Below are 17,043 nucleotides of genomic sequence, written 5' to 3'. Positions count from 1 at the left end.
CCAAGCGGGAAAACCCAAGCTGGGTCGAATGAAAATTTTTCTCACCCCACAATCCTCCTCCCCCCATCGTAATCATGACGTTTAAGTACGTAATTCTGAGAACAGAATGGGTAAACATGAGTGCTGTTTGTTCGCGATCGAGCCGTTTTTTAACTGCTGTTTAACAGGAAATTCACTCGCTTTCGTTTTGCATCATTGTTTGATTATTGTTTGAGTCATTTACAATCGGAATGAAAGACAATGTTTGCATTTATAATATGCGTGCTTTTATTGTGCGTTTGTTTTTTAAAACTATACTACAGTTTGCAACGCCTTTGAAAGGGATCCGCATTCTGGCTTTTTAATGTGAAATAGTGCTTCTGGGTAATTAAACAGCCACTTCGTAGAACGATCGAGCGCAGCGGGCTGTAAGGAAGTTGGAAACATTTTAGAAATTGCTTTCATAGACCACATTATACTGATGAAATATACACTTACTATTGTCGTAATAGTCATATATGATCACATTTGCCGGTTTTGCGTTTTCCACCTCGTGCTTCTGGAACGCGGACATGCTTAGCTTTATGATGTCCGCACCGACATTGTCAAAATACAGCACTACCGTCGTATTGCCTCGTTTAGTTTCCACTTTCTGAAAGAACAATATACCCGGTCATTATCAATATATCATAATTCAAGCTATTTAATCCTACTTTAACCAATTCATGCTCCTTTAGTTGCTTCAAGGCATCGCTCTCAACGATGAATCCACTCGGCATATCCACCTCCATAACGGCCATGTTTGAAACTGCCTGATCGTCCTTCGGTATAAAGCTGGTAGAAACGGACAAATCAATACAGCTCTTGATTGATCCCTTCGTAGCTTCCGGTGTCAGCGTAAATCGAGGACTGTTGTCAGTATCCTTGATGTTGTACTTGTACGACAGCTGGAACAACGAGCAACCCGTACCAGTAGCCAACATGTCTACCTTTCTGGTGTTTGCCGCAAGTTCATGCTTTTGCAGCACCAGTAAATTATCCCGGTTCACCGATAGAAGCTTCTCCTGGCCACTCGGCAACATCACCTTAATTGACACGTCCGCTTCGGAGGAGGATAATTGGGCGGCTATCTTAGAAAGTGCCTGCAATCCAACGACCGTATCTTGAGTCGATTCAAAGCCACCCTTATCGTTGCGCTGCGAAACCAGCCACTTCATAATGGGTAAGCCTTCCAAACCGGTGGATGTTTCCAGTGTTGCCAACAGACCGTAGGCACTCATCTCCACGTTCACCGAGCAAGGACGATACCAGCAGCAATCACTGTTATTTTTTTCCGGGAGAGCTTTAGTCCACCATTGCATATCGCCTTCCTTATTTGCCTTTGACTGCAGACTAGCAAATACCTCATCTTTGAGGGGATGTTTAGCAATTTGTAGAGCGTATGCCGCCAACGCATGAGCATACACATCATCAAGCTCGCTGATGTGATCCTTTATGTACGTCAGTGCTTTATCAACAGTCGATTTAAATTTCTCCGCAAGTTTTGCATTCTCCAGGAATGCAACCACGGTGTACGCGGTTAATGCTATTCCCGATCCAGCACCGCCTTGCATATCCTTGTGGCAAATCGATCCAACTTCGGCGAATGCTCCGTCAGATGACTGTACCTTGCTAAGCCAACTGAGCGCCTTATCAATAACGTCCTCTTCAATGGTGATGTGATGGGCTGCCTGCTGGAACGATTTAGCCACGAAGGCAGTCAGCCAGGTGCTACCGCTCTTATCACTCTCACCAAACGCACTGAACGATCCGTCCTGATGCTTGTAGGTCAGCTCGCGCTGGTAGCCTACCTCCATACATTTCTTTGCCTTGCTTTCAATCTCCACCGTCAGTCGCCGGCAAGCCTTCAGATAATCCAGCACAACGATACATGGGACAAAGTTGAGCATATTCTGCTCACCACATCCGAACGGCATTCGTATCAATGAGTCCAGATTTTCTATCGACGATCCCAACACGTCACCTATTACGGATACTTCCACTTTTGTCGAATCGGGCACTGCATCCTCCGGTACCTCTACTTCAAAGGTCTGGCGGGTGTCTTTCGCTGAGCGTAAATCAACCAGTAGTGCCTTGTTAACGTACTGCGGTAAACCTTCCGGTTCAACGAGCAATTGCCTTTCGATGCCATCCCCTGCCAGTGCACACTTGGCAGTAATCTTCAGCGTTATATGTCCCACCTTGGTTGGTTTGATCATGAATGTGAGCGTTTTGCCACTTCCACGCGATACTGACAGCTTTTCCTGACGATTTATTTCTGTGAATAGATTTTTCCTGTATTATGGTTGTTCTTAACTTCAGCAATCATACAATCGATGCCTACCTTTATGATCACCAGCTTCATCAGATATAAATTCAAATTCACCATCATTGTTGAAGAAGACGACATCTGCCTGTTGATCCTCATCCATGTAGTTAAACACGATCACAGGTATGCGTACGGTTTCACCCAGCTTTACTGAGTACGGCAGATCAATCGAAAGGAAAAATGGCATAAATACGTTTACTTTCGAGGGAGCGTCCATTAATCCAAGACCATGGCTGTTGCTGAGTGAAAATCCAGTAATGATCCAAGACGTTATCGTGTCTGGTACGATTTTTCGAATACTCTGCACGTCTTTGCTGCAATGGAAGAAGAAAACCATTCGATTAGTGTTTCATGAGTATAAGTATGAGTTCCTACCTACCAATTGACAATACTCTCCCAAATCCATGTTTCGGGAAAGTTTGCACGAACAGTCGGTTCTTGGGCTGGTTCGACGAAAGTGTCCGATTCCATTACGGCCATTTTGGCAGACCTCAGCATCATTGGCGCAGCCCCAAATCCACCTGCCATACCAAAAGAAGCACTGCATGCAAACATCCGACCTTGTGGGTACATTTCTTTGACAAACAATCAGAAAAGATAATTATGATAAGTGATTCGGTATAATTACGAACATCAACTAAACTTACCTTGTGGAATAAACCTGTTGGAAAGCAACACCGCTCCAACGGCCTGCAAATGAAAATAAAACCACTTGTTAGGACACTAACTCTGAACATGCACTTGAGTACAGTACCTGACAATCGGACGTATTGCTGCCATCCCAAAATCCGTGACAGTTTTGAGCTGATTCATACTTTTCCAGCTCCTGCTCGATCTGCTCACTACTTATATCGTTGCCAGACTTTAGCAGTAGAACGCTCTGATCTACGGCTAGCAAACCGACGAAAGACCCTTCCTCCGTCTGTACGTCGATGTCTAATGGTTCTCCTGGCTTTAGCTCCTCCTTGGAGAGATTAAGATGAATCTGAAATGAAAAGCAATAATATCTTTATCATCTTCCAAGAGAAATTATCTCTTCGCCTCTTACCTTATTTTCAAACAACTTTTCAAATTTGACTTTCGCATAGCTGCTAACAATGTAGCCTGCAGTAGAGATGTAGTGTACTAACAGCTTAGCACGTGGCACCATGCAGTAAGTGGATGGTATAGTAATACTGATTGTTTTGTTATCTGAACCTTCTACAGCGCCTCCTACCAATAGCTCTCCTCGCGCTAGTAATGTATAAGCCACAAACTGCAACGGTTTCGTACATGCCACATCAAACTTTAACTCTTTTCCTGGCATTGTTCTGAAACAGGAAGAGGAAAACATAACACTCTCTTACGAAGAACATGAACTGTTGACTCTCACTTACTTTTTCTCTAACGGCAGTGTCCTCATAAATGCTTCTTCGTCCGATCGGAGCTTCGTGATACCTTGGACGTGATAATCTTTTCCTCGATATTTAACCGCCACGCTGAGATAGTCAAAGTCCAGTTCGTCTAACTTTGCATTTAGCTTTGCCATTCCTTTATCATCAAGCGTTGTGACTTCCTTGAACAGATCCGTGTTGTAGTTGCGCAGCGATATCTCAACATCGTTCGTTCCTTCTTGCACTGGGCTACCATCGAGATTGGTCACCTGTATCCAAGCAGCGTATGGTAGACCCGGGAAATATTGCGATTCTTCGATCATTCGAACTTTGTAGCGATCATCGTGCAAAGTCACATTAGTGGACCCTTTCTGGATGCGACCAGTAAGAGTTTCGCATACTTCCCCCACGATCTCAAGCTCCCGAATGTATACTTTGTTCAGCAGGATTTCCTTCAGATTAAACTCCACTACCGTCTTGCCATCAATCGGTACCACCTTCTGACAGATGTTGGTAACGTTTGGCCCACGACTGAAGCACATTGACGTGCCTAGCTTGACGGATAATGTTAACTCGCCAACTACCGGTTTTCCGTAGGTATACTTAGAGTTTACCACTACCTTGAGTACGTCATCATCCAGGAACGTATAACCGGGGGACTCTACCGTTACCTCGTACGTCGGCAGTACGTACTCGTCCACATCGAACGATTTAAATGCTTTCTACAATTAAAGCAATCATTATATCAACAAAAGATCACCACTAAGAGTCGCCAATTCAGTGTCACTCACCAGTCCAAGCACATCCACGTTGATGTCCCACTCACCAAGCACCGGTTCGGTGGACAGCGTGAGTTCCGATTGAAAGACACCACACTCTCCAAGCGAAGCGTTATTCCACTGTTTGATTCGATTGCCCTTGCCGTCACGAATGTAAACCATCATGGTAGCATTTCCCGGTAGCGGCTTCATGTAGCGATCCAACACCAACACACGATATCGGACCGTATCGCCCGGTTTGTACACAGACTTATCGGTCTGTATCAATACCGAGCAGAATTTGTTATCAAAATCTAAGCCTGTTTTTGTTTTAAACACCAAACCGGAAAGACCTTCCGCAACCAGCTCGTACTCATCCTCGGGAATGCTGTCGATCTGGAAGTGAAAAAAGATCTTATTCGTCCCTGTTCAGTTTAACACCTGGTGTGTTACACATACTCACCGTAAAGCTTAGCAAACGTGACTCACTACCATTCAGGGTGATCTCTTCGGATTTGATAATTTTCTCTTTTGCCACGATCGATATACGGAATGCAATCGCCGATTTGGCATCAAACGTTGATACCAGTGCACGATAAACAGAGTTTGGGCGTATAATTCTGGCACCAATGATTGAGTAGTGACTGTGCAAAGATGGAATAAACATAGCGTTACTAATTGCGTTTGAAAATAGATCATGCGAAACAGCTCGCTCCATTCTGCCGAACAGATGGACACCGTTTTGCTTTACAAAACATGCTAAAACAAATAAAATCCAATCCAAAAATTGTTGCCACTGTTAATGATGACTCATGCGTAAAAATACACCCGTCCCATACGTAGCGGTGACGCTGACATCACCAAAGCCAAAATTGCTTGAGCTATTCCGATTGTTACTGCCACAAGAAATTACACAAACTTACCCATCTTTATGGTCTTTCGGATCAGGCACATTACGCTTCGGTTCACCTCCAAAAGGCATTCTACCTCCCTTAGAAAACATTACTAGAACTGGAATAAATTTCTTCGGACAAACAAAATCTTAATGCAGGCTGCAATGTACGGTAAGGTCACTTTGTGTTTTACGTCGCACAACAAACGCACAAATGAGCCGCGAGATGTTACCGGTTTGCTTTTATTTATTATCGTACTGAGTTCCGGCCCTACTGTGGTGTGTGAGTACACGAGCCGCATAGGAATGTTGGTGGCAACGGTTTCGCGTTCACATAATCAAAACATACAATCCTATCGGTGTGTGGCATGAGAAGTTCATGAGCGTTTATGCGCAATCGTGTTGATCCATTTTTCTCTCGCGAGTGCGTTGGGTCACTCACATGCCGGTACAGCGATGTAAACAAAACCTGACCTTGAACATACACGCTTCATTGTGTTGTATACAAGCACTAGGAAAACCCAGCGCACTATAACGGGGTCGCATTTCTCATTTCAAACATGGATTAAGCTGGTAGGGATAGTTTATGATAGTTAAACTTTAATTTAAAAGACACACTCAAAGTTTAATTTTCATCAAAATTGATAAACATATAGTACATCTGTGAAGAAGAGGAAAACAAAATGTTATTTCATAATCATTTCTTACGGTTCCAGACAACTTACATACCTTTTGTATCGAACGAGGAGATAGATATTAATCCACGTGCATCGTTTGCATACCACAAACGGGGTTGTATAGCAAAAATTGTTTCGCAAACCCACGTTGTATACCATAGGCCGTATACGAGTTCCAGGTGAGATTTATTCTCCAGCAGGATCGAGCTCTAAACGGAAGAAATTGAACCTCGTCAGTCATTCGGGGGTGTGTTTTAATTCCGTTCGACAATGAGTATGCTTACCATGATAGTATTATCGTAACGCTTCTGCTGTTCACTCATTTCATATCCTGTTGGGAGATTAAAAGCAGCTTTCCAAAGATAAGATTGGTAGGCATGCAGCGGCCGGGTCAAAGTAAGGCACAACTCCATTTCGAATACATAATTTGCCACTGCTTTCTTCCTTATATGTACATCGATTAGCTCACGATTTGTAGATGGATTTGTCGATTTCCCAGTGCTGAGATTGGTATTGGACAGACTGTATCGGTAGGATAGTTTTATTAAAACCAACCCAATTCCATTAGCAGTCATGCGCAAACTGCGGATGTGACTCTTAAGGGTGGCCGTTTGCAACAGTTGCTGGTTTGTTGAGTTAACTTCAAATTTAACACTTCCCCTTTCGACTTGTAGGTACATTTTGGGCACGGTTTTTTGTATACGAGAAGCCACTGTACCGAGTGCTTCTAAAGCAATGACCCTCTCTAGCGATGATACATAATGATCTCCTGCAAAACAATGCTTTTGAAGCCATTGGGCTACTTTTATCACATCCAAGTGAATGCTGTTATTTTGCCGCATATTCGCCAGAAGAGCATAAGCAGTTGTTTCCTGATCTCTAAAGTTTGTCGATGATGTTGGGTCGCTTTTAGGAACGCTCCAGTAGCGATACTTCCCATCCGTCACGGCTTCCTTGTTGAGTGTTTTAAGCATTTTTGAGGCATCAGGATGATCGAGAAGTGTAAGCAAATAGGTCGTTTTTGCCATTAGGTAAACATCTGTGATGTTAGAACTCAGTAGCAGCGATAATGTTTTGTTTACGAGGTGCGTATAATGACCTATCTGATCGCTTCCAACGAAAGCAAACAAAACGCTACTGGCAAGCGAAAGTTCCTTTCCTCCCGTACGCTGAATGTGTGGATGTGCGATCGTGCAGCTTTCATTGAAACTTCCATCTTCGTTATGCTGCAACTTGAGCCAATCCAAAGCCTCAACAAAGAGAGATTTTTCTATGTTCATGTAGTTGGATAGCTTTTGAAGTGATTCTACTGTACTGGCCGTGAACCAGATACCTCCACACTCGTATAAACTGCCAAACATACTGAAGGAACCGTCAGCTAAACGATATCTCAACAGTTGCTGGTAAGCTACTTCCATGTAGGAAAGAAGTTTCTCCTCAGTTCCCGGGTGCGAACTGTTTGTCTTTTGTAAGTAATCGTAAACAGCCATTGTAATTTGCAGGAACAGCAAGTTCTCCTCTCCATTGCCATGGGAGGATCTAGCCATCTGCTCCAAATCGAATGCATTTAAATTAAGAAACGTTCCTGTAAAGAAACCCAACCATCATTATTCAAGCTGATACATCTAATTTTCTTCATCTTACCAATCACCGAAAGAGTAACCTCTTCATAACTTTTATGTCCTGCTCCTTGGATTCCTGATATCGATAAATTGAAATTCTTTAGTTTGGTTTGTTGGGTGAAATCTAACAAACGCACATCTTCCACAGTTTTCATTAAACCTTCCGGTCGAACAAGAATTGTTTGTTTCAACGTGTCTATTACTTTTCGGTTTGTATGCTTCAGAATTACTTTTACAGTTAGTTTACCGACGTTGGAAGATTTGAGTTTGACACGAACATTCTCCGTTGCGCCTTTCGCAAGGAACAGTGTAGTGTGTGTGTGCCACATTGGAAGCACCTCCAACAATACAGTTTTAGCTTCACCATAGTTATGTACAAGACAATGGGCCGTAATTTCCTCCAAACGTTTCATTGATGAAGGCATGTAAAGCTGAACGAAGATTTCTCTCGTCGTTTTTACTTTCAGAGGTTTCTTTAAAATTTGTAATCCATGAACTGGACCGACTGAAAATCCGCTCACCTCCCAGGTAGTTATAGTATCCGGAAGTGATTTCACGATTGATGCATGGCCGCTAAACAAGACAGGAATAAATTTGCATTAGATCCCTTATCAACCAGCTCACTTTTCAAGAGCTTTACTATGGTGCTTTCACTGATTCCCAGATCCATGTTTCCGGAAGGTCTTCCCGCGTTCTAGAATCGTAATTTTTTCCAGCACGTGCAAACTCATCAACTATATGTGGGACGTAGCCAACTGAAAAAATTAAATTCATTGAAAAGTCCTTCAACAAATATATCAATTATTTATATCCACTCTACCATCGGGAAGATATCCATCCGTTAGCAACAGTACTCCAACGCTCTGTTCGATTAATCACACAAAAATAGCTTATTAAAGGCCAGTTTAATAAGTGTTAACTATAGTGTCGATACTTACTGCAAAGCTGTCATAAGGCGTCCACATTTCATGGGATGCGTCTTCTAGTGCACGCATCGCCATTTCCAGCTTATGTTTCGAAATGTCGTTGTTTACGGTTGCTCTTTGCAAAACACGCTCGTCAACACCCAACATACCAACAAAAGCATCCCTTTCCGCAATAATGCTGAATTTGTGTTCGTTGGTATTGGATCCCGTTGAAGTTCTCGTAATATTGAGCTGGAAATATACGATTCAATGTCGACTTATTTCTGATAGAAATAATTTAGAATAACACTACATATATTTAGATTAGTCGATCGTGTCTTCCATCCGATTATCGGTTACACTTAAGAAATAGAAAACTAAGGGAGCATCACACTGAGACTGAGTGAACTGCTAGGAACAAAATGTGATTAGTGTTGATGTCTGATATAATTACTTACTACAGGATTATCAGTTGCTGATATTCGTATAACGATTGAAGAACTTAATATGGCTCCATCCTCTTTGACAGTAAATACCAAAAGCTTCATCTGCGGCTTCATTCTAGGTTGCGCGATGAACGTAAACTGATGATCGTTGACCGCGTGGAGCGTTTCCTTAACACCGCTTGCACACACTCTTCCACTACAGTAGCCAATATAGTAATATTTTTTTACTTTTACATTGCAGTACAGATCCACAGTGATGTTTTCTTCGATTTTATGGCTAGAATTAAAACACACTCAGTTAAATTGCTGCTTAAACGACGATTATCCGTATATTAACTTACTATGCTTTAACTGATTGTACCACAAGATATTCGTGATCCACAGCATCGTACATCGGATAAGCATAGACTAATGGGAAAGTTTTATTTTTGTAGATGCCTTTCGCGTTTACTGTAGTCGTTTTCGATGTGGTATGAATTTTGAGGTAAACGATCCCATTGCTATTGGTCTGCAGTGTTTGGTTCTTGGCAAACGCTTCCTCCGTGCTAGTGTCATCTTCCTCCAACACTTCGTACTCTATTGTAACATTTTGATCTGCCAGCGGCTTCTTATCAAACCCTGTCACGAGTACTTTGAGTCGCATCGGCAAACCCGGATAGAAACCATCATTTTCATCTAATACTTCCATCATAACACCTCCAGTAGTCTGTATCGTCAATAAGGTGGTGGTATTATAGCTTACCCCTGTGCTACTCTCGGTAACTTCTACATCGAACCAAACGTTTCGCTCTTCCTCGCAGTCATTGGCAACGACAGCAGTTGGAAAGTTCACAATAGCCGTTCCATTAATGGTAAACTCCTTGCGTTCCACCTCCTTTGTCTGCGAAGGATAATTGTTGTAATTGGCCCGTACGACCACGGTGCCATTGCCCACTACCAAGCCACCATTGACAAAGGAAGCAATTAGTTTGAGAGACATGGTAGGATCATCACATTGGAAGAATGATTGCGGTGTACTTTGTAGCTGAATTTTGAACAGTGGCAAGATGTACTCCTCTACGCGGAATGATTCTTTATAAAGCTGCAATACACGGAGAAAAAAGGTAAAATAGTATAAATGCAATTATTAACAACATCGTCAGCTTAGCAAACCTGATGATTCAGTGAGGCACTAATTGTCCACAAACCAAGCGTAGTATACTCCGCCAACTGGAAGCTACCCTCGAACACTCCACTCGTGAGTGATCCATTGATCCACTGCTTAATGCGAAACTTGTCAGGATCAGATATGAAAATGCTTGGCCGGGAAGTTTCCGGAACCGGGTATGCATTTGGGAAAAGAAATATTACACGAAACTGTACTCTATCGCCCGGTTTGTACGAAGGCTTATCAGTCTGAAATAGCACCAAATAGCTCCTCTCGATGTAATCCAGCCCGGTTTCGTTTATTAGGGTTCGCTTTTGATTTTCCCAAATTTTCAGTTTATATTTTGCATCCTCCAAACCTTCGAGCTACAAAACGGTACTGATTAAAGTTACTGCTTCAACTTTTTCACTTACATCGTTAGGAACATTACACTTACAGATATTTCTACCTTCTTTAGCGCATTCGGATTAACTTCCACCGCAGACGTACCAACAACCACCTCCTTTGAGTTTACAATTTCGCACAGAAATTGTTGCGTTTTAGTTGCTAAATTTGTCACTACCAGCTCGTAGATAGTGTGAGGTCGCACCGTACGTGAAGCTATAATTGCATACCTAAACCACATCAATCAATTCATATTCATCTGCCCGTTTCACTATCGCTTCCCGATTGACTCACCTTTGACTTGCACAATCTTGGGGAAATCCCCATAAGAGGGAAACCACTAGCAACAATAATCGCACCATTGCCATCACAGAACCACGATCCGTACCATACGAGTTGTGAATGGGAACTGATCTGCCTGTGCAAAAGAGTGAAACCATAGAGCTCGTCTAACCGTTAGCGCATTTTATTTTTTTATTTTTGTTGAAATGTTCTACCGATCCCTGCACTGTACAGATAACGTATGTGATGGGAGAAAAAACTGGGAAAAAATATGAAGCTAATCATCGTTTAACGCTTATACATGTTAGGCGCTCTAAGAAAAATGCATCGATGATCTGTTGTTGTGAGAGATGGGTGGAACCGGTTCATACAAAGTGCCTCACGAGTTGCAAAACTTCTTCACTCCAAGGTGGACGCTGCTCTACAAGCAAATCTCGCAGGGCAGCTTACGTACAATGAATAAAATATTAAATAATCAACCAATAATTCACCAATCAATAATGCATAAAATAGAAACCACCATACAATATACGAGAATATATTAAAATGTTTATTTGGCGTAATAATAATAAAGTGGTACAATCTACTAATATTTATGGAGCACACTGTACCTCGCAGGTACAACTCATTTGAAACAAAACTTGCATACAAGCTAACCGTTATTATCACGTTAATAATAAGCAGTCAGTAAATTATGAAACTATCCCATTCAAAATGTATTCTGTTACGAAAAAATGATTTCTATGAAGTTTTGTTTTCAGTTGTATAAAATCCAAAAATAAACCTCGCCCGATCGTAATAGTTCCCCACATGATCGACAGCAATTGGTCCTTTCGCGTCCAACATGCAACAATGTTACGGCGGGTCGTTCAACTTCAGTTTTATAGATGCAAGATCGTCTTTTGTTCGCATAACAACGCATAACCAATATGATTACAAATTATCACCGCAGCGATACACTTCCGACTTATCTGTGCAGTTTTCGTTATTATGTTCAATTTTACACCGATGACCTGCGCAGGAGCGTTAACGCACTGGAAAGGTAAACATGGAATCGTGATCCATGATAAGTGAACGCCTTTATAAGACGCACCTCGCACCATTCCCGTGAGCAGTTGACTGGCTGGCGTCCTTTGGTGGCGTACGTAAAAGTGAGCAAAGGAAAAGCGGATCGCGGATAGCGAAAAGTGGCTATAGTTCGTGACAGTATGAAGTGGTTAGTGTTAGGTGAGTAACCGCCAAAAACCAAAAATCTTCTGCGGCAGGACGCGTAGTGAAGTAGTGTGAGCAGCTGTAAAATGTTGTATCCTTTTCAGCCTTTGCCCTTGTGGCGGCTATAAGCTGGGCCCAAGGTAGTGTCGTGAAGAGTGTTTTCGTGGGCACTGGCCCGGAGGAGTACGTGTATCAGTACGAGCTGGATGTGACGACCGGTGTGGTTGAGCCGCACTACGGTTCGATGTATCGTGTGCAAGCCAAAATGCATGTCCGACCAGGTACTTACATGAAGAATTCCCCTCGATGGAGTGTAGCCTCTCTATATAGTGGCTGTTAAATTTCACAGATCCTTCCGGAAACGGAACGTTCGTGTACTTCGACGATCCGAAGGTGTTCCTGTACACGGGCCATCTACCACTACCGGTGGAACCGAAGGCAGAGAACTACACGCAGTACGCCAAGCAGGCAGAAGCGTTCATCCAACCGTTCTACGTGACTTACGACAAGTTTGGACTGGTGCAGGAGGTGTTTACCACCAAGACGGACGTACTGTGGAGTGTAAATCTGAAGAAAGGAGTCGCTGCTATGATGCAGCTACCAGTGGACAAGTTCCCGACGAAGTATGTCAAGCCATTCGTATTTACCGAAACGGAAGAATCCGTTTATGGAAAGGTGAACGTTACCTACGCTGTACATTCCACCGATGGACAGCAAGTTCAAGTGATGAAGACACCGGACTATGAATCGTTTGCTCATCTACCGTACGATCTGTACACCAATGTGGAACCGTTCCATGTGTATCACAACAGGACCACATGGAATTCCGTACTCCCGGTTGTAGAATATGACGTGATGTTCCACCGGGACGGTGTGAAAGTTTACCAAGCATACTCGGAAAGCACCAAGTATGTGCAACCATTCACCGCTGAGGGTCAGAAGCAATTTGTCACGACCAAGCAGACAGTCGTGTTCAAGAACACTGTTGCTGCCAGCAAGACGTTTGAATTCACCGGATTCCCCGTACGTAAAGCAATGCTGAATGTGCTTTACTAAAGAAAGACAAAATTTTACTTTCATACTTTACTCCTTCCAGATGTACCACTACGTGCACTATGAAACGTCCGAGTCGGTCTTTGAGGAAACTTACCCGACCCTGGCCACCATATCGCCGATCGTAGACATTTCTACCGTTGGTCCCAAAGTTCAGGTGATGCTGTATGAAGCTGTCCAATATCTACAGGTAAGCAACCCTGCTTTCTTAACTTCAGCTCCTCAGCTCCTATAAATGAATGGCACACCATCTTTTGGTACAGGAGAATCAAATCACGAACCAGGAAACCGAAACGAAGCACGGTTTAGTGATCACGCGCATCATTGAAGCACTGAAACCGTTCACCGTTGAGAACTACGCCCAGTTCTGGACTGTACTGACGAAGTCAACCACTCCGAAGGATCTGATGGCAGTGGACATTTTCTACAAGGTGCTCCCGTCCGTCGGCACGAAGTACGCCGTGCAGTTCGTGATGGATATGGTAAAGAATCACAAGGTGAAGGAATCGGTCGCATCCGGCATGCTGTTCTCGCTCGGTGTCAACGTACGTGCACCGTCCGTGGAGCTACTGCACAGCGTCGAAGACTTCATTAACTTCCCCGAGTACGTTAAGCCGGATGTAGCTCACGCTGCCATCCTATCGTTCGGTACCATGGTGTACAAGACGTTCCAGCACGAAAAATACTCGACGGAAATTGAGAAGTACATTAAGGTGTACTACAAACATCTGAAGGAAGCGAAAACGTTCGAGGACCAGCTGGTTTGGTTGCACGGTTTGAAGAACATTCAGCTGGGCTCGGTTGGTGAGCTGTTGGTGCCACTAGTTAAAGGTGAACCGGTGTTGGATGTGGCGTACGATCGTCATCTACAGGTGCATGTGATTTATGCACTGATGGAAATTATGGATCACGAGCACGATACGCTCTTCGAGGTCGTATTCCCGGTTGTGACAGATGACACGCGGCCTGTTGAGCTGCGTGTGGCCGCTGTCAAGGTGATCGTCTCGATGGAAGATGTACACTACTTCACGAAGCTTGTTGCCTTCATGAAGATGGAAACGAATGTTCATGTCTACTCGTACTTTATCACCACCATCAGAAGCTTGGTCAATTCGGATGTCTACTTCGGTACTGAATTCTACCACTATCTGCAGCAGGTCGTCACTGAGTTCGTTCACTACGATCCGGCAGTCGAGACGAAATCCTTCTTCTACGATTACGTTGATGTCGAGCAGAAAGTGGGCAGCATCATTAGCGGAAACATGATCGCCGATGTGAAGTACAACAAGGTGAACCAGTTCTACATTAGCTTCGCTCCTTACGTGATGGATCGCGTGTACGATCTTTACTCGGTGTATGTCAAGTTCGAGGGAGTTCACAATCCGCTCTCGCTTGTGTGGCCTAAACTGTTCAATGTTGATCCGAAAACGATCAACGAACCGATTACGCAGAACCACGAAAACGTTCCCGTGCACGTGGAATTTACGTTCATGGCTAACGGTAAGGTTGTGTACACGAAATACTTCAACGAGGAAACGATCAAGCAGTTCTACACGTATACCTATCTGACGATCCTCAAGACATTGCAGTACCAATTTACCACCGTGCTAAACGTGGCTGAGGTCGAGCTGTACACACCGACGTACGACGGAGTGCCGGTTAAGGTTGCACTAAAGATGCCACTTGTGTCGCAATTCAAGTACAACGTGGTCGTACCATCGACTACCAATCAGAACGAGGTGACGCTCACGGTCAACAGCTTCTTCCGCATGTGGATGCACGGATACTACGGTGTATCGGTGTACAATCCGTTCGCCTTAACCTGGCAAGGTACGCGTCGTGTGCAAGCGTTCGATTTCCACGTCCCGCTAGTGTTCGATGTCATCTTTAACTTCCAGCAGAACTCCTTCAAGCTCGTCTGGAGCAAGCACGCCAACGAGGTGTTTAATGTGGTCGGCTTTAAGTCGCACGTCAAAACTCAGGTTTACGCTAGACCAGACACAGAAGTGGACTATCTCACGTCCTCTTGCCCGGCGTGTTTCCACTACCAAACGGTAAAGGCTGTCCCGGTACCAAAGAAGAAAGATGTCGTACTGTACGAAGCTCACTCGAGGTACACCGGACTGCATTTCTATCTGTCTGTATTCGACGTGGAGGTTCCACCGACAGTCAAATACTACAAGTCACTGAACGACATCTTCACATCGGATCTGTTCCATGAGCTCGAACACGTAACCGTGTTTGACTTTGTGACGAAATACTTCACCTGGTTCTACACGACCGTGCTGCCACCGAAACCAACGAGTTACGGTGTTGTCGGGTATGTGAACCCGTGCAAAGTGTATCCCTTCGATAAGGTAGAGTTCACGTTCAAGGTAGACAGCGAGGCGTTGTCACACACACTGTGGACCACACCGGACTATCGCCAATACGTCAAGTTCACGGCCATCTTCAAGAAGACCGATGTTGTTGTGAACCACTGGGACGTTAACGTGTACTACACGCACGAGTATGGAACGTACTTCAAAACGATCAACATGCAGATAACGCACCAAACCCCGGGCGAGAAGCACATGAACATCTGCCTCGACTGGGTAAAGAATGTTGTGCCGGAGTCGGTTACTGGAAAGCTTTCATACTTCCACGGTTACTCGTACGATCACAAATGCGTCAAGGACGATATGGTGGTGTCGATCGAATTGATCGGTGTACAGTCGGATGTACAGAAGAATCTTACCTACGTCCCGTCGTACCATAGTGTGCCAACGTACTTCTACCAACAGTGCGTACCACGCAACTTGCCTCAGTTTGAAGACTATTCCGCACCGGTTACGTACGAATGTGTCGATATGTATAGCACCGTTCGTAAGTACCAGTACACCGTCGACTACCAGCATGTCTACCCAGTGTACGAAGAATTTGTTAAACCATTCTGGTTCTGGGCGAAGCACGTCGGACCAGCCTACTATCCGGAAGTTGAGCAGTTCCACTTTGTGCCTGATAATCGGTTCGTTGTAGAGGTGGAGTATCCGATGTACTATACCTACCCGACGGTGGATGTTGTGGTAAAGTCGTCCTACGAAACGGTTGCTTTCGATCACGTACCCTGCTACGATTGGGTGTGGATGTTCCAACCAGATAGTACGGTCTTCACTAAGTAAGTTATACCGTTGTACTGTGGGAAAGGTTCCTAAAGCTATCGTACTCTCTTGCTCAGGTACTTTGAGGTGATGAAATCCTTCGGCTATGTGGACAGCTGTGTTGTCAACCCTGTGTACGAATATGCTCCCTATCACTACACCGTCAGCAAGCAGCCGGTCTTCAACGAATGGATCCTGTACGCTTCCGATCATCCTGTCTCCTACACCTGGGCCGTTTATGTGCAGAAGCTGGAAAAGAACCGTGTTGTAAGTGGAACGATGATTGGTCATAACCTCCACGGGATTTAACATACTTTATTTCCCTCCTATTACTAGGCCTTCAAGCTCGTCCTAAACGGTCACAGCGTGGTGGTTCAACCGCTCTTCGGAAAGCAGTACGAAACTACCGGCACGAAGTACTCCTTCACGGTTGATAACGAACTGATGTACGCCCTGGAGCATGGTAGCACCGATGTCTATCCGTTCAAGTACTACTATGTGTACGATACGCTCGTCTTTACCATACCGCACGTATCGCTCTACGTGGTTTACGATGGTTATCAGGTGAAGATCGAAACACCCAAAACGGAAAATGTTACATTCTATGGCCAGTGCTATGTGTAATTTTTAGACGAGCTTTCTAAGGTGCGCTCCAACGCACACCAGCTTCTGTTTAATTCGAAATTTTCAATAAACGAACACACCTCTTGACTTTGCTCAGCATCCTTGTGTTTCAATGTACCTTTGACTGACTCTGTCCAATGTGCCCAAATCCCATCAATGACAATTTTAGACTCGTCACGCC

The 17,043-nt window shown here is 44.2% G+C and overlaps 3 protein-coding genes across 3 annotated transcripts; 1 reads left to right on the top strand and 2 right to left on the bottom strand.

Annotated features, from left to right (window-relative positions):
- Positions 1–243: 243 nt before the first annotated feature.
- On the bottom strand, positions 244–5,510 carry LOC125763327 (CD109 antigen-like). The gene is made up of 12 exons (XM_049426316.1): positions 5,402–5,510; positions 4,942–5,122; positions 4,512–4,874; positions 3,724–4,442; positions 3,396–3,657; positions 3,102–3,332; positions 2,995–3,037; positions 2,727–2,922; positions 2,363–2,661; positions 693–2,296; positions 478–631; positions 244–405 (listed from the first exon to the last, which is right to left on the bottom strand). Exons 1-12 carry the CDS (start codon positions 5,479–5,481, stop codon positions 368–370), a joined length of 4,170 nt encoding a protein of 1,389 aa, XP_049282273.1. The 5' UTR covers positions 5,482–5,510; the 3' UTR covers positions 244–367.
- A 440-nt stretch (positions 5,511–5,950) lies between these two features.
- LOC125763328 (CD109 antigen-like) lies at positions 5,951–11,276 on the bottom strand. The gene is made up of 12 exons (XM_049426319.1): positions 10,846–11,276; positions 10,604–10,781; positions 10,173–10,532; positions 9,362–10,101; positions 9,033–9,297; positions 8,608–8,826; positions 8,490–8,532; positions 8,310–8,424; positions 7,692–8,242; positions 6,332–7,632; positions 6,100–6,256; positions 5,951–6,031 (listed from the first exon to the last, which is right to left on the bottom strand). Exons 1-12 carry the CDS (start codon positions 10,989–10,991, stop codon positions 6,006–6,008), a joined length of 4,101 nt encoding a protein of 1,366 aa, XP_049282276.1. The 5' UTR covers positions 10,992–11,276; the 3' UTR covers positions 5,951–6,005.
- A 645-nt stretch (positions 11,277–11,921) lies between these two features.
- LOC125763326 (uncharacterized) lies at positions 11,922–16,961 on the top strand. Its single transcript, XM_049426315.1, has 7 exons — positions 11,922–12,060; positions 12,150–12,326; positions 12,395–13,068; positions 13,142–13,288; positions 13,362–16,255; positions 16,316–16,505; positions 16,575–16,961. Exons 1-7 carry the CDS (start codon positions 12,042–12,044, stop codon positions 16,860–16,862), a joined length of 4,389 nt encoding a protein of 1,462 aa, XP_049282272.1. The 5' UTR covers positions 11,922–12,041; the 3' UTR covers positions 16,863–16,961.
- The last annotated feature ends 82 nt before the right edge of the window (positions 16,962–17,043 follow it).

The sequence above is a fragment of the Anopheles funestus genome, chromosome 2RL (assembly GCF_943734845.2).
Source record: "Anopheles funestus chromosome 2RL, idAnoFuneDA-416_04, whole genome shotgun sequence".
NCBI lineage: Eukaryota > Metazoa > Arthropoda > Insecta > Diptera > Culicidae > Anopheles > Anopheles funestus.
The sequence above is the reverse complement of the archived record's forward strand: the minus strand, read 5'-3'. Positions and strand labels throughout refer to the sequence as shown.

What these genes read in the sequence shown, in the direction of transcription:
- LOC125763326 (XM_049426315.1), top strand. An exon ending in CAAAATGCATGTCCGACCAG is followed by an intron (nt 12,327 to 12,394) that starts GTACTTACATGA and finishes TAAATTTCACAG; the next exon opens with ATCCTTCCGGAAACGGAACG. An exon ending in AAGCTGTCCAATATCTACAG is followed by an intron (nt 13,289 to 13,361) that starts GTAAGCAACCCT and finishes CTTTTGGTACAG; the next exon opens with GAGAATCAAATCACGAACCA.
- LOC125763328 (XM_049426319.1), bottom strand. Translation starts at nt 10,991, where the DNA reads ATGGTTTCACTCTTTTGCACAGGCAGATCAGTTCCCATTCACAACTCG. An exon ending in CGCCTTATGACAGCTTTGCA is followed by an intron (nt 8,533 to 8,607) that starts GTAAGTATCGAC and finishes TTAATCGAACAG; the next exon opens with AGCGTTGGAGTACTGTTGCT. An exon ending in CTCCTCGTTCGATACAAAAG is followed by an intron (nt 6,032 to 6,099) that starts GTATGTAAGTTG and finishes TCTTCTTCACAG; the next exon opens with ATGTACTATATGTTTATCAA.
- LOC125763327 (XM_049426316.1), bottom strand. Translation starts at nt 5,481, where the DNA reads ATGTTTTCTAAGGGAGGTAGAATGCCTTTTGGAGGTGAACCGAAGCGT. An exon ending in CACGTTTGCTAAGCTTTACG is followed by an intron (nt 4,875 to 4,941) that starts GTGAGTATGTGT and finishes TTTCACTTCCAG; the next exon opens with ATCGACAGCATTCCCGAGGA. An exon ending in CAACAGGTTTATTCCACAAG is followed by an intron (nt 2,923 to 2,994) that starts GTAAGTTTAGTT and finishes TGTTTGTCAAAG; the next exon opens with AAATGTACCCACAAGGTCGG.